Here is a 15,835-nt window from a genome sequence, read left to right on the forward strand (position 1 = left end):
ATCGGAAGCAATGTTCGTGTTCATCGCGATTTGCGTTAGCCTAATAGCACGCAATCATTATAGAACAGAGGTATCGTGAACTAAATTCGCGTTTCCTCGTATCTTTTTGATTTTTAATCAAATGTATCATAACATCAAGAGCCGCACCGTTATTTACCCTGCCTAGTACACTATTTTTGCGTGATGCTTTCTGGTACCAAACCAAACAAATGAGAATTTACGCCAAGTAAAAAGGTTTCGAAATCAGAGTGTTCATATGTAAAATTAATAGTAAGAAAAATATTTTACCTATCCTTAATCAATCTTCATTTTTCCAATATTATGGAAGTCAGTCAAACTTCGCTGTTGTTTCAATTCTTGTATGATATGCAACTTTATGATAACAGCAAGATGAGGAAGGAGAAAAATATTTTTAAATTGAAAAAACACACCATTGTACAAAAATATATTTCAATTTTGTTATTTTAATATTTACAGAAGTTCAAATGAATATTGTACACGAAATTAACTATATATATATATATAGTTGGTTGGTTTTATATATATATATGTATATATATATATACTTTTTACTTAAAACTCTATACTCAGATTTCCCATTAAAGACGATAAATCATACATATTTGTGTCACTTAGTAACTTCCGCATAGATATCTGTTCGTTTAAAGTTGTTACAGAATTTTTAAATATATGTTTCCATTCAATATCGTCAATTTCATTTAAAGAACATATTACAACTTCATTTACTTCATCTTGTACAGAATAGCATGCCATAGACTGAAAAACAGACTTTAGGTCGCTCTTCACTTTCTGTTTGATATTTCCATCTCGACTAACTAAATTTAAGATAAAAAATCCATCATTCATTAAACATTCTGCAACTGATTTTATAATAGGCATCTCTAGAAACTGTCTAGGTGGACAACTCATTCCAACTGTATTATCTTTACTGTCTACATCAAAAAGTATAGCTTTGTATCTTTTGCCATTCGATGTACTATCTTTGATAATTTGAATACCATCCGCAATTTCAACCTTCATTCTATTATCAAGAATGAGACCAAAATAGTCAGTGGCGACTTTTAACATCTTCTCATCGATTTCAACTGCTGTAATTCGTAACTGCAGAATTACAAATATATATATTATTAAATATTTGTAACATGTGATTAAAAAAAATTAAATTCGAACATGTAGTATACATATACCTTAGGAAAACAATTATATAAAAATGTGCACAATCCACCTCCACCTAAACCTATGATCATTATCTCGTCACATTCTTTAGAATTTATTGCAGCACTAACACCAATGCTCATATATACATGATGATCACACGCTAAAAATCCTGAATCAACAACTTTTTTCATTTTACCTCGTCTAGATTTAGCTAAAAAGAATTATTTATAAATTAAAAACATTGTGTGGTAAGATGATTCTGATGAAACAATAAGAAGTAAAATTGTATACCTTGTTTAAGACGAGCTTCACTCTGAACAACATATGGATTATTTAGAAAAATTAATCTCCTAAATTCACTACCATCTCTTTCAATCTCTTCAACAACGAAAGGACCACTCAAATTGCTCTTTCCTTCAAAACATATTGTTCTGACCCCAACATCTGAACCCAGTGATAAAAATGGAATATCATTTTTTCCAGACAAGCCTTCTGGTGCTAGATTCAAAATACAATCTTCGATTTCACTTTTTACAGCTTCCCAATTTTCAAATTTGTGTTCCCTGCATAGTGTGACAATAGCAAGTCTATCACGCTGGGAGCTCTTAAGAACCTGTTGTCTACCTTCTTTTGTACTAAATAGCCAATCTGTTTCCCTAACAGAACAAAAAATTTAAGCTTTGTCTCAATTTCATCTTTGGAATCATTAAATATGTACTTATACTAGACATAAACTCACTTTCCTTGTGGTACTATAAAAGCTGCATAGCTTTTTGTACCATGTACCTTGGGCTGATCTAAAACGTAGATTGTATAACGTGGATGTTTGTTATCAGGAGAATGTAGATTTAGTGAGATTTCTCCAATATCAGCCACACTACGCTTTTGAAGACTATTAAATATAAATGCAGATTGTTGTGCTGAAAGTATAGCTGATATCATTTCATCCACTGATGATAATCGTCTTGGTGCACCATCAACTAGTACTACTTCTAGAACCTATTGTAATTATACAACATTTATTTTAGAAAGAAATTATTAAAATGGTCATCAGTGAAATATTGTCAATTACATTATAAGAATCTGATAATTTAAATATAAATTTAATATTATTAAAAATAGGCAACTTACTTTTTAATAATAACATAAAACTTACAGTCTGTGACAAATTTGTAATCTTTGTTGCAATTACTGCAAAAACTGGGATTGAACTTCCATCTTCAAGGCGTGTTTTTTCTTCTGCTTCATGACAACGTACTATACGAAACATGAACCCAACATTTGGAAAATAAGATAAAAGTTGCCTTAAAATATATTCTTGTAATAATGAGATGCATATGTATCTGCCGCCATTGCGTAGAATTCTTGTAATTTCCTAAAAATTATTATATAGTAAGATATATTATTACTTTACTAAGACATATTAAAAAGTATAGTGCATATATACACTGTAAATAAAACATGGTGTAAACGTGATTTACTCATTACTTAATATATATGGTGTACCTTAAAATATTTGTTAACATTAGATACTGTCCCTTCTTTAGTATCTGGCATAAGAGCATCTAAAGTACCTTTATCCAAAACAACGCTAAATGTATTATCAGCATATGCCATTTGTGTAGCATCCATGTGCTCATAAACTAATTGTGGTCTCATAGTTGCATTAATATCACGCATTTGTTTGATAACAATATGTGATATATCAATATTAGTAATATTTCTGCAATTAAGAATAAAATTAAAAATAATATTACAAAAGATTAACCGACATTACCTTTTATAAAAAAAGCAGTTGTACAAAAAATGACAATCTTAAACAAAATGACTTTGCTTTAAATTTATAATATAAGGTCAACATGATTAAAGATCTCATACCTGTACCCAGCATCATACAAACACATGCTAACAGTAGAATTGCCGCAACCGACAATTAAAATATTGTCTTTCACCTTGATGTACTTTAAAAATATACCACATAATTCTGGATATTCTCCATACCTAAATAAAAAGGAAGAATCATATATATGTAAAGCAAATGTGTGTTTAATACTAAATTGTGAACATGCCATTAATAAGTAAGACATACCATTCAAAGTTTCTTTTACCACGTTTCTTGAAAAACGTGTTCCAATATTCAACTTGGCTAAATTCTTCGTGCGTTTTTGGTAATATATTCATATTTTCTATGTTTTAATTAAATTTACAAATTGCACAACATACAAACAAAATACAGTTAAGTACCCTTTTAAATTAATCCGAGAACAACAATCGTCAACCACAAATCCTAGAAAATATTACATAGTAAAGGTTGTTAAATCATAAATGTATTACATTTAATATATTTCGTTTCGTATCATGTTTTCAATTACAAATTATGTTTATATTTACATTAAATAATGTTATCGTTTCATATCATTGTAATGATATAATTATTGAACATTACACACTGTATATAGGTTATTTACAGATATATACATAAATAAATGTATATTATAACATATAATTATATATTTCTATTTTCAAAAATTAATAAAATATTTGTAATACATTTATTTTTAAATATAAGAATTATTTCATTTAAATTATATAATGGCATTTCTATGTAAAAATGTCATTAAAGGCAGACTTACATTGAGGTTAGATTTGCGACGATTATATACGATTTACCGCAGGTACTTTCTGCTCTATTACATGTTAAAATGACATATAAGAATACATTGAATGACATATAGATATAATTAGTCTTTTATAAAAATTGAAGATGGATTTTGGATAAATGAAGAACGTTTAAACATATTATTTCATTCTCAAAACATGATAATTTATTGATAGGGATTCAAATTTGAGTAGATCCGTAAATATAAACAAAGATAAGTAGAGAGATTGTCAGAGTAAAGTCACGGACCTGGTTCTCATATATACTCCTCTGATTGCATTCAGACAAATTCAAATTAAAAATTTTTTTTCAATATATAGGAATATAGGTTGGGGAAAAAGAAGGATATGGAGAAGGAAAGGCAAAAAGAAATGTCTCGTCCATCAAAGAGTGCTGGATTAGAACCAGGTTCTGTCAGAGCCAAGACCTGATAGAGGACACATCAGTAAAGCTACTTTTTTAAATACAATTGAAGTTACTATCAGCTTAATAAATGTTTATTATGAAAATTGTATTTATTTTATAATAATAATAAAAAACGGGCAAAACTTGTAACATGTCAATTTATTACAAACAAAGTCAATACATTAGTATGTACAACTACTCTGACACATTTAATATATATGTACATTATGTATAAATAATATGCACACACATTCATGACTCACATTCATATATATCATCAATACGAAAGCTCCTTCTTTTGTTTGAATATGTAAATGTAAACAATGCTCTCATTTCTAAATGATTGATAAAAATAAAATACAAAGAAAATATGTATTACATTACATTTTAATTAAAGGATACATGCACAGCCTAAAACAAGAAGCAATTCAATGTATTCTATCACCATGGAAAATATCATATTTGCTATGTAATACCTAGTAATGTCCACTGAAACTAAATCCCCTTTAGAACTTTAAGTTATAAAGCTTAATACTTTTAAATTAAAAAAACTTAATAAAGTGTAGTCAATATAATTAATACAATTTATCTGCCTCATTATCCTGATATTGAGTTACCTGTAGGAATATTTCCAGCTGTAATGATTTATGTGAATTTTTACAACAGAAAATATTAAATACTAAATTACTTCAATAAGAATAGTAATTGAATCTTATTTGAATTGATATATTTATTATGAGAACTTTTGCTTTCTTTTTCAACAAATTATTCCTTAACTGTAAAACGTTAAAAACTAACCAATTCTAATATATCTGAGTAATTGATAAATAATTTCTAAAGGGGACTGAAAGTTATCCTATAATTGTAAAGAGGACTTCTTATAACTGTATGTTTATATTAAAGAATGATATCTACATGGAAAATGAATGCTTCATTAGAAGCATTGAAAATGATGGTCTTCTTTCATATATAATAAAAAATGTGAGTAAGCATGACATGCTCAGCAGTCACTCCCAACACTATCAACTATCATAATAATCAGTATTGCACTTAGTTAGAATTAGTGATAATGAGTTTGAGAAGCTTGAGAAATAGTCCTCCTGTGGTGCTTAAACTGGTGACGGGCGACATGGCCCCAGAAGTCTGTACTTCTTATTTAATTAAGAAAAGCTATTTTTTAGTAATACAGAAGAAGTAAACAAGACATATAAAAGATAAGAAACAAAGAATAACTTAGTAGTAGAAAATTTTGATGAATGATAAATAAAAAGAATTTGAATTTAACAACAAAAAGAATCATAATCATAAATAAAATCAAAAGAATCATAAATAAAATAGATATTTAGAAAAAACCTTAAACAAATGATATAATAAATGAAGAATGATAAAAAAATGATTTATTTGTCAATGTCATCAAAATGAATAAATAAAAAACAAATCTCTCATTTTTAACAAAATTAAGAATAAGTATTTGAGATGAAATAAAATATTTGGAAGTATTCCAAAAGAAAATGACTAGTATGCTGGAAAGAACTGTTCAAAAACCTAGTTAAGATTAAATTTAGAATTAAAATTTGAATACTTGAAGATTTGTGAAATAACTGATAATAAAATTATTTGTAAAGTTGGGAATAGCAAATTACATATCAATCAACAACATAATAACGCATATGAAAATATTGAGTCAATTATAACAAAATATAGGAAAAAGCTAAAATAGTCATAAATGTTTCCAAAATTTCTCAGTTTTATCCCGTCACCAATGCTTTATTTTACTCTGCAACGAGTTCTATTTTTCAATGTTTTATGAATGTTATATTCAACAAAATACAAATCTCTTTAACATGCAAATATTGTATTCAAAAAGATGTTTGAATATAAATATTTTGAACCGATCAAATGCTCTGGCAGTTAAACGCTTTATTCGACGCTTTATATGACATAATATTTATGTCATTTATCTTAAACCTTAAATTATCAAATCATTTAATAATATAATCCATGGTGAAAGAATTATAAAATTTGATAACTTCTGTTAGAGTAAATATAATAAAATTCTTTGAATATTCTCTTGACTAAATAAAAATTGATATTTGTTAAGTTAAGTATTGTCATTTTAGCAATAAATTATTTCTCATAATAATTTTACTCCTAAAGTTGTGAAAACAATTATAAATCTAATAATTTCATTGCTTAAGTAGGCATAACATCCAAATTAGCAGACTCTGTGCTATATGCATTTTTTTAAACACAAGAGAAACACAAGAGTATTTGGTTTAACATTGGTATTTGTCAAAAAGTATCATCTATGATATGAAAGAATAGTTGTAACCCAAAGAAGCCGTTGCCAAATCCAACGTGGTATTCTGCAAGGTCCAAGACTAGCCATTGCACTCGCTATATGACGTAGCCAGTCACGAATACCCCGTGGTGCATGGCCCCCATTGACATAGAGGACATACGTAAAACCATCTTTACATTTGCCATGAATTACATAATAATATGGTAAAAAACTATGTAATCGAAAGTGACATCTTTGATAAAACAATATAGCTGGTGCATTGCTGGATAATACATGCAGGAAGACTGCTTTTACGGAAGAGCGTTCTGGAGCAGTGACATGTGCTAATAATTGTTCCAATAATAATGATGCAATCCCATTTCTTCTATATGCACGACGGACACCTAAGCTAAGAATGTAACCCACTAAGCAATCATTTCCTAAGCTTGAACACAAAATACCACGATCTTCTGTGTTCAACTTAGCATAAGGCTTTATTTCTGCAACAATGAGTCCAATTATTACTCCACCATATACAGCTGCAAGTGCATAAAACCGTGAGGAACTTGTTATATCTTCATACCACGAATAAGGATAATCTATGACAAAATAAATTAATGCTTTAATATAAGTGACTTTTGATATTTTCTTTAATACAAGATGAATAATTTATAAAATTAACATATAATAACATGCATAGTTATATTAAATTTTTGATAATTTTTTGTTATTTCATAAAATAATTTATAACATATTTATTAATTAATCCTTTATGGCCTTATTCTAGTTCAAAGATATATGTGTATGTATAATATAACTTTTAACATTTTTAATTCATTTATAAATTATTATCATGCTTTAAAATACATATGTACTTCTTCTCTTTGACAAGTATATTGTTTTGTATTTTATTAAAAAGTGAATAAAATATGATAAAACATAATAAGGTATTAAATTAATAAGGTATTATGTTCTCAAATGATAAAAAATATACATTACGAATAGATGTAATAAGTTCTATTATTATTGTTCTATATTTACTTTTTAATTAATGTTAGCTGCTAATTATTATCATACTTGTATAGAAATAAAACTAATAAGGCTTGTTACTAAATAAAAATTGAACTAAAAGCAAATAGTTGCTTATCAAATTGATAAGTACTGATAAGATACAGTGGTAAAAGATAATAAAGATAAATATTATTAATTATATAAACTATTACTATTATATATAAGTTTTATATCCAGTTACATATGAGTTTATGAATAAATAACATAAAATATGCAAACAGACTCATATCTTATAATTCAAATAAAAGAAACTGTTTGAAAAATTGTTTGATGTCATCATTATACATATAATAGTAATAATAGAATATGATATTATATATGTTACAAATACTTGCCAAAATCGTATATGGTAAAACAAATTAAACAAAAGCAAATTAAGCAAATAATTTCAGAATAAATTTGTTTAGAAGCAAAATATAACAAAAAGAGTATGTTTCTATAAATCCAAATTTATAAACAAAAGACTAGATAAAGCACCATTTAAAATTTCTTTTATTTAATATTTATAATGTCTAATAAATTTATAACACTAATAAACTACAATTGCATTAAAAATAAATATTTTTAACCACATTAGATACATATATTATAAGTTAAAAAATAATATACTTTATTTAAAATAAACTTCCTTATTTAAAATAATTTGACGTGATACTTATACTATAGTAATTTAATAGATTTAATGAATAAATTAAAAATATAATGCAAAGCATTAAATCAAACACTTTATGCCAAAAGACTTATTCAACTAACATACAAAAGCCAAATAATGAATGATTAAGGCCTCATTATTCTAAATACGAACCTCACTTACATCTGAACATAAAGATTATTATTTTTGAAAAAATAGATAATTAAGAAAACTATGAAATTCTCCTTTCTTAATGCCAGAATTAATGCCAAATCAATCTCTTTTTAAAGAGTAATCCTTGAAACATTTACATATTTGGTATAATACTTTGTTGGAACTGGAATGTTATGACAATTGAGTCAGCAGCCATGGATCAAAAATAATACAAAAATATTGTATTAACTAAGTTCGAAGAAACTAAACATAAAACCAGAAAGGATTAATTACATGTGAGAAACAAGTGTAAATTACTCTTTATATGAGGTGTTTATAAGATTTAATTTCAAAACTGATGGGAAACTTCGTACCAATGGGGAACCAATCTTGACAAAGTGCCCGTACTTCCTCCAAATCATCTGGACACAGGAAACGTAACTGGACATCACCCAGAACACACAAAGGTACAGTTGCCGGTATTACGGAAGTCTTTTGCTCATTAGATAAATTTCTTGTGGTACTTTCATCCGTGTATTTATGCTTGTTTTCTTGAGATATTTTGAAGTCACTTTTCTCGATTTCCGGTAAAATGAGATATCGATTAAAAGATACGGCCATCACGCCACAACTTTTCTACCATTTCATTAGTCATTTCTTGTACAATGTCAAGCATGTCACGTTGGATGTAATCGTTTGCTAGTAAACATATTGAAATCTGCCGACATTTTGTTTCCCTCTCTATAGCTCCCTATTGTCATCTCTTTCCTGCTCACTCGTTTACCTCTTTCTTTTCTCTCGAACCATCTGTCTTTTTCATCTTTGATTTCTAAGATTTGAACACAATCACAATCTGATTCTTTAAATCTTTTGTGAAAGGAAATTTTGTCTTATAAAAAGATAACTTTTTGTTACAACAATAAAACTTCTAAATATCAATTTAACAAATAATTTTATCATCGTTTGAAACTTCAAGAAAAATGATTATTGTAATGTATACGTATAGATATGTATGCGTATAAAAATCCTTTAGAAAATTCAAATTTTGTATCTTTATTAATTCATATTCAAAAACAAAAGTAACGTTGTTTATCAGATTTAAATGATCCTTTTGTAATCATTTAATAATACTTGATACGAATATAATTATTAATTAAACAAATTTTATAATAATATATATATATATATATAATGATGTGTATTACAGTATCAGTTTTTATTATAATTTTCACTCTTTTAAATTAATATAATACAAATTTTATAAAATACTCCTGGTATTTCTTATACTAATTTAATCATAGAAGGGTGCAAAATATTCAGAAGGGAGCGGTTCGTGGATCAGGATTCGAATTTGTAAGTATGTAGCGCTATTGACTATCTCCCGCCTTTTTTAAGAAGAGTTTTTTATGAGAAGAGTTGTTTTAGCTTTATCAGTCATGCAACAGTATAAAATTATTGTAAAATTACATAATTACACAAATTACTATACAGAAAATTACGAACTCATAGTAAAATTGTACAGTTATTACAAATGTACAAATTGAATTGAATAAAACAATATCATTTTGCATATGAACCCTCAAATCTTTTCCAATTCTCATTAGTTTAAGAAATAGGTTGTAAAAAGTGACGAAAAAGTTCGAGAAAATTGATAAATATTGGTAAGTATTAAGAGAATAAGGTAGCATTTCAAAACCTTCCGAAATTTTTAGAAATGATTTCCTGAAAATCATTTTCCGGGAAAATTCAAGAGCAACAAATTTTCGAACACGCCAACTTAGCAATCTTTTATCAGGAGAACACATAATATAAGAGGTAGCACTTTTTTGGAAATGACACCATATTTCAATTGAAATTCTCGAGTTCTTGAAGAAAATTTTTATTAGAATCTCAATTTTGTAACGGGAGAACAGGATAGCCTAGGAGGTGACACAAGAAATTTACGGGACCTATTTCAGAATTTTGAATCGATTTTGCGATTTTGTATCGGGAAAACAGAGAGGTGGCAGCATTTCAATAATTCTTGGAATTTAGCATCACTTCTCGAAACTTTTCCACTTCATTTTTTAATTTTTTTGAATTTCTGTGGGATTAGATAGGGGAAAGGATAAATAACAAGATTGTAAAACTCATTCAAAATACATTTTGTATAATCATCTTACAATAAATAATCTTATTTCTTATTGTACTATATAATCATTTCTAAGAAGATTTTGTCGCTGGTTACTCTTGGTTGCTACTGATGCTAACTGCTTGTGGTATCCTGATTGTTGTTTCTGCCCCAAAATGATTTTTCTGTAATCAATACAAATACATAAATGTATACTGAAATACTTAGATGTATACTTTTGGAGCTATGTCAATGATTCTCTGAGGAGATTATAAATATATCTAAATTAAATTAGTTATTTCAACTAGATAATCTTTTGCAGGAAATAGAATATTTATTAACTATGGTGGCAATACTGGCAATACTGTGATACTGATAACTAAATGTAGATTATCATGAAGTTACCTTTATAATACAGTATAGATTTTTATGTATATATATTTGTTAATTTATAGCAATAAATATAACTTGAAAGAACGTTACCTCGCATAATTTCTTTTTGAAACTTTTATGCTTACATTTCCTCACTTAATTAAGAATTTAGAGTGGAATGAAGTTGAATGTGTGTTAACAATGTAAACGAATATTTATATTGAAGTACTATATTGAACATACATTTTACACTTTGTTATTGTCTTTTTGGTAATTTATGACTGCCTAAATTATCTGTATACATTTGTATATTACATATAAGTATAGATATAAAAGATATAATGCAGTGGATGTAATATTATATATAATATCGAACGTATGAGTGAAACATGTTCCTCGTGTCTTATGAAAATTACCCATTAAATTGGGTTATGAAAGTTATAAAACTCAACAAAATTCAAAGGATTCAGTTGACATAAATTAAAATAAGAAAGATGGTTATACCAAAAAATCATTCAATAAGTCGGTCCTCTAGTTGTTTACGAAAATATCGAATACTGTTTGTATTTGGTATTACTGTACTATGTGTACAAATTTATTTAGCTCATATATTCTTCGGTTTGGAAATCCGAAATCGAAAATTTAGTCGGTTGTCTTCAGGGGAAGTAAGTTTTAATATGATTTTTACTATATATAATATAAATATTATTTTTTGGTCGCATTATTAACATTATAATACCAATTATATATATATTTCTTTGCATATAGGACTCATCTCAACCTACAGAAGATGAAGGTTTACCAAAAGGTTTACGTCAATTGAAACTTCCACCTGACAAAATTAGTAATTCAAATAAAATTTTACAATTTCAACGAAACCGTACTACTAGAGTAAAGCTAGATCGTAAATCATTAAATTTTACGCCACCTTGTGAATTTACTGGCAGAGAAGCAGTGAGTGCTGTAACACGTGCACAAAGTCAAGTATGCAAACAACGCATTGTCAATGTGACGTGCCTTAACCAACAAGGATTATTATACCCAGAAAGAATACAGTCTCTGTGCCCTCATTCTCCAGGATTTATAGATAAACCATTCAGTTTAGGATGTTTTAAAGATGATAAAACATTAAGAATACTTTCTGGTTATTACCATGTTTTTAAAGGGAACAATTCTCCAGAACGCTGTGCTTTTCTGTGTCTTCAGTCAGGATATTTGTATGCTGGTACTGAATATTCGTAAGTTTTTCAAATATTTAAGAAATTAAATGAAAAATTATATCAAGTATCAGTTACTATTCTGAATTGACTACATCAAGATTTAAAATGTATGGTATTTAATTTTAGTGTTGAATGCTTTTGTGGAATGGAAAATCCATCTCAACTAAAACGATTACCAGATTCTAGTTGTAATATGAAATGTTCTGGTAATCCAAAATATTCTTGTGGTGGATATCTAACAATTAATGTATTTTGGACTGGAATTCAGAGTAAGGAAGTAAAGAATTGATATATTTATAGCATATATATTCATTATTGCTTGTAACAATGTAGATTTTTAATAAATCTCATCTTTTGTTTAATAGAATTTAAAGCACAAGAAGCTCGAAATACAAGTATAGATGGCGAAAATGAAAAGCCAGTTCGAATAGCATATTTATTAACAGTAAATGGCAGAGCCAGTCGACAAGTAAAACGACTTATCAATATTCTTTATCATCCTTCCCATTTATTTTATATTCATGTCGATGCGGTAATTATATAAGTTTTTTAGTTTTAAGATATTCGAGACAACATTATCAACCGGTAATGCACTATACACGCATGCGTGCACCATTGGTGGATCATGTTGTTGTGAACATGTTAATATGATAGAAGAACATGTTGTAATCCGTGTACTTCCTATTTTCAGCGACAAGATTATCTTTATCGAGAAATGTTAGAAGTGGAAAAATCTTGCAAAATTAATAATATTAAGGTGGCAAGAGGAGAAAATTTAAGACATGCAAGCATTTGGGGAGGTGCAAGTCTTTTAACGACTCTTTTAAAATCTGCACAACAGATGCTTGCACATCATCACCATTGGGATTTTCTTGTAAATCTGTCAGAATCTGATTTTCCTATAAAAAGCAATACGCAATTAACTCAATTTCTTAGCTTGAATAAAGGTATGAATTTTGTAAAATCTCATGGAAGGGAAGTCCAACGATTTATCACCAAACAAGGTTTGGATAAGACTTTTGTAGAATGTGAAACTCGTATGTGGAGAATAGGCGATCGCAAATTACCAGATGGTAAATATTCTTTCTTTCGTTATATTTGATAATATTTGTAATATTCTCAACTTATTACAAAAAATGTTTTTATAGGTATTCAAATAGATGGTGGTAGTGACTGGGTAGCCTTAAGCAGAGAATTTGTAGAGTATGTTGCTAATCCAAATCCGGATAAATTAGTGACTGATCTCTTAAAAGTATTTAAATATACTTTATTACCCGCTGAATCCTTTTTTCATACAGTTCTACGTAATTCAAAATTTTGCAATACTTACATTGATAATAATTTACATGTTACTAATTGGAAAAGAAAGTTAGGCTGTAAATGTCAGTATAAAGCTGTGGTGGATTGGTGTGGTTGTAGTCCAAATGATTTCAAACTTGAAGACTTTAGCAGAATTCGCAATACAATAGATCGCAATTTGTTTTTCGCACGAAAGTTTGAATCTATTATTGACCAAAGAATCATAGACAGGGTAGAAGAATGGTTATACCCTGAGAATTTAAATAAATCTGTGAATGCGAAAGGTTACGACGCGTACTGGCAAAGTTTATACCATGCAGCAGATTTGAGTCCTTTGAGTGATGATGCACAATTGACTGTTTCAAATTCCTTAGCAAGATTAATTTTTCGTAAACTGAATATAGATTACAAACATATCCGTCTTTTGGAAACAACTGCCTATTTTAAACAAAATCAGTTTGTTGGAATATTAATTCGTGCTGAAGCTACATTACAACAACAAACTGTTCAACAAGAATATTTGGAACAAATAGAAGCTTTGATCTACCTAAGACAGAATTTTTCTACTAGTAGAGAATGGTTGGGAAAGATACAAAGTTTATCTGTTAATACTGATTATGATCAAAAAGAAAAGACATTTAGAAATTTGATGGGAAGTATAGGACCATATTCATATCCAGTTTTATCATACGAATTTGATACTACACTGACCATACCACAAAATCTGTCAATACTATGGGTGGATCCTTATGGTCGATTAGCAGAAGTTAATTATATACAGCTTGAAGAAACGACATTAGTAAATATAAGAAATTTTTAGTTATTGTTTTATATTTAATATCCTATATATAACTAACGGTTTGGTTATTTTCAGACAGGGTATGTTAAACCACAATTCAATGAACATCTAGTTGTGGGTACTTGGCATCTATTCTTAGTTACTGATTCCTTATTAGTGACAAAAATGAATTTTTTGGTGACTCCTTTAGGATATTGGAAAAATAAAAAGATTGATGCAGAGAGAGCTAAGGAAATAAATAATGCATCTGCCAACAGTTATCATATTACCGAAGAAATGAATAAAAAGTGGTCACATTTATTAAATTCCGTAAATTTTTACGAACGAACTACACATACGACAGATAATGAAATTAAAATTAATTCTAACTTGGATCAATGGATAGACAAGCTAGTACAGGAACATTATGAAATTGATAAAATCTGTAATGCTAATAATGCTAAATTAAAGTTACAAAAGTGTATTAATACTTACTGGAGCTCATTGAGTCCAGATTCAAAGGCTGATATCAATAACCTATGTTAAAACTATCAATTAGTTTACTAAATATGTGCCATTCTCAATATTTTTAAAGTTTAACTTATTAAATACGTGTAAAGGTTAATAATCTTTTTAGATATTTTTATATCAAATACATGCTATACATATTCATATGGTCTATTTTAAAAGTATTTTACATCCTGAAATTAAAAAAATGTTAAGCTAATATAAGAAAATTTTTGCCATTCTTTGGATATCCAAAGTTCAATAATCTGATTATTTCACTATAGCAAAATGCCTCTTTTCCTATTATATATTTCTATAAAGTTTTGTTAATTTATATTCACATAATAATGTATATACATATTGTGTATAGATTTTCCTTAATTCTTATTTCTGGTAAATTTATATGAAATACAGAAAATTCAAGTTTGTTTTCACACAGAGATATAGAATATTTAGAATTTTTGTTGAAAAAGTAATTAATCTTTATTTGCCATATGATTTTCATTTTACAAATTAATGAATTATGTTTTATATGCTGTAAGTAGAAATTATAATTTCTCAATATACATATTTATACCAAATTTGAATTACATTCCTACAAAATATTGCTACATGTGCCTTCAATTTTGTTAATTCATAGAAGCTTGAAATTTCAATAATAATTGTGCTTGTATATTGCGAAGTGATTTATATTACGATTTTAAAGGATGCCCCCTGTTTTTAAACAAAAAATAAGCTAAAAACATTAGTTTAATTATTGTTGTGTACTCTTCTCTAAAAAGATCAATTTATGAGTATGTTTTATTTTACATGATATTATTACATGTGTATTATGCAATTTATCTGTGCATACGTATGTTCACCATTGATCTGTTAATCTTTTTAAAATGTATAAATGATGGTTAACTAAACAAAAATATTTATGCCACTATCATTTATAAATGTAAATATTTATAAAAATCAAAAAGACGAACTGATTTAAGAATTGTCTTATCACTTAAATTAGTGCAAAATCAAAATATTACAATGTCCTACAGTTAATTATATGATATGACATGACGAGAATTGCACTAATGTATTAAATAATGGTTAATTAGCTAAAATTGGCTACAAAAGATACTTTATTTCCAAACGGAAGTTTTTAAATTGAATAAAATTAGTAAACTTTTC

The 15,835-nt window shown here is 27.6% G+C and overlaps 3 protein-coding genes and 2 long non-coding RNA genes across 5 annotated transcripts; 2 read left to right on the plus strand and 3 right to left on the minus strand.

The window, feature by feature from the left end:
• Positions 1-428: 428 nt before the first annotated feature.
• Positions 429-3,416, minus strand: LOC126873482 (eEF1A lysine and N-terminal methyltransferase homolog). Its single transcript, XM_050634364.1, has 8 exons — positions 3,269-3,416; positions 3,058-3,180; positions 2,686-2,902; positions 2,336-2,554; positions 1,919-2,178; positions 1,471-1,835; positions 1,209-1,390; positions 429-1,122 (listed from the first exon to the last, which is right to left on the minus strand). Exons 1-8 carry the CDS (start codon positions 3,358-3,360, stop codon positions 574-576), a joined length of 2,007 nt encoding a protein of 668 aa, XP_050490321.1. The 5' UTR covers positions 3,361-3,416; the 3' UTR covers positions 429-573.
• On the plus strand, positions 3,266-4,393 carry LOC126873485 (uncharacterized). Its single transcript, XR_007692431.1, has 2 exons — positions 3,266-3,414; positions 4,159-4,393. It is a non-coding gene; the product is annotated as an uncharacterized LOC126873485 (long non-coding RNA).
• LOC126873483 (N-alpha-acetyltransferase 60) lies at positions 4,384-9,351 on the minus strand. The gene is made up of 2 exons (XM_050634365.1): positions 8,754-9,351; positions 4,384-7,123 (listed from the first exon to the last, which is right to left on the minus strand). Exons 1-2 carry the CDS (start codon positions 8,998-9,000, stop codon positions 6,546-6,548), a joined length of 825 nt encoding a protein of 274 aa, XP_050490322.1. The 5' UTR covers positions 9,001-9,351; the 3' UTR covers positions 4,384-6,545.
• Positions 9,352-10,506: 1,155 nt separating this feature from the next.
• On the minus strand, positions 10,507-11,119 carry LOC126873366 (uncharacterized). The gene is made up of 2 exons (XR_007692388.1): positions 10,973-11,119; positions 10,507-10,674 (listed from the first exon to the last, which is right to left on the minus strand). It is a non-coding gene; the product is annotated as an uncharacterized LOC126873366 (long non-coding RNA).
• On the plus strand, positions 10,761-15,834 carry LOC126873356 (xylosyltransferase oxt). Its single transcript, XM_050634132.1, has 7 exons — positions 10,761-11,526; positions 11,630-12,099; positions 12,208-12,350; positions 12,447-12,613; positions 12,773-13,154; positions 13,230-14,179; positions 14,255-15,834. Exons 1-7 carry the CDS (start codon positions 11,356-11,358, stop codon positions 14,702-14,704), a joined length of 2,733 nt encoding a protein of 910 aa, XP_050490089.1. The 5' UTR covers positions 10,761-11,355; the 3' UTR covers positions 14,705-15,834.
• The last annotated feature ends 1 nt before the right edge of the window (position 15,835 follows it).

The sequence above is a fragment of the Bombus huntii genome, chromosome 14, assembly GCF_024542735.1.
Source record: "Bombus huntii isolate Logan2020A chromosome 14, iyBomHunt1.1, whole genome shotgun sequence".
NCBI classification, from domain to species: Eukaryota; Metazoa; Arthropoda; class Insecta; order Hymenoptera; family Apidae; genus Bombus; species Bombus huntii.

Excerpts from the sequence above, each read along its gene's own strand:
- LOC126873482 (XM_050634364.1), bottom strand. The coding sequence starts at position 3,360 with ATGAATATATTACCAAAAACGCACGAAGAATTTAGCCAAGTTGAATAT. Across the intron at positions 2,179-2,335 it reads TTACAAATTTGTCACAGACT|GTTCTAGAAGTAGTACTAGT; the intron begins GTAAGTTTTATG and ends TAATTACAATAG. Across the intron at positions 1,391-1,470 it reads TGAAGCTCGTCTTAAACAAG|CTAAATCTAGACGAGGTAAA; the intron begins GTATACAATTTT and ends AATTCTTTTTAG.
- LOC126873483 (XM_050634365.1), bottom strand. The coding sequence starts at position 9,000 with ATGGCCGTATCTTTTAATCGATATCTCATTTTACCGGAAATCGAGAAA. Across the intron at positions 7,124-8,753 it reads TCAAGATTGGTTCCCCATTG|ATTATCCTTATTCGTGGTAT; the intron begins GTACGAAGTTTC and ends ATTTTGTCATAG.
- LOC126873356 (XM_050634132.1), top strand. The coding sequence starts at position 11,356 with ATGGTTATACCAAAAAATCATTCAATAAGTCGGTCCTCTAGTTGTTTA. Across the intron at positions 11,527-11,629 it reads GTCGGTTGTCTTCAGGGGAA|GACTCATCTCAACCTACAGA; the intron begins GTAAGTTTTAAT and ends CTTTGCATATAG. Across the intron at positions 12,351-12,446 it reads ATTTTGGACTGGAATTCAGA|AATTTAAAGCACAAGAAGCT; the intron begins GTAAGGAAGTAA and ends TTTGTTTAATAG.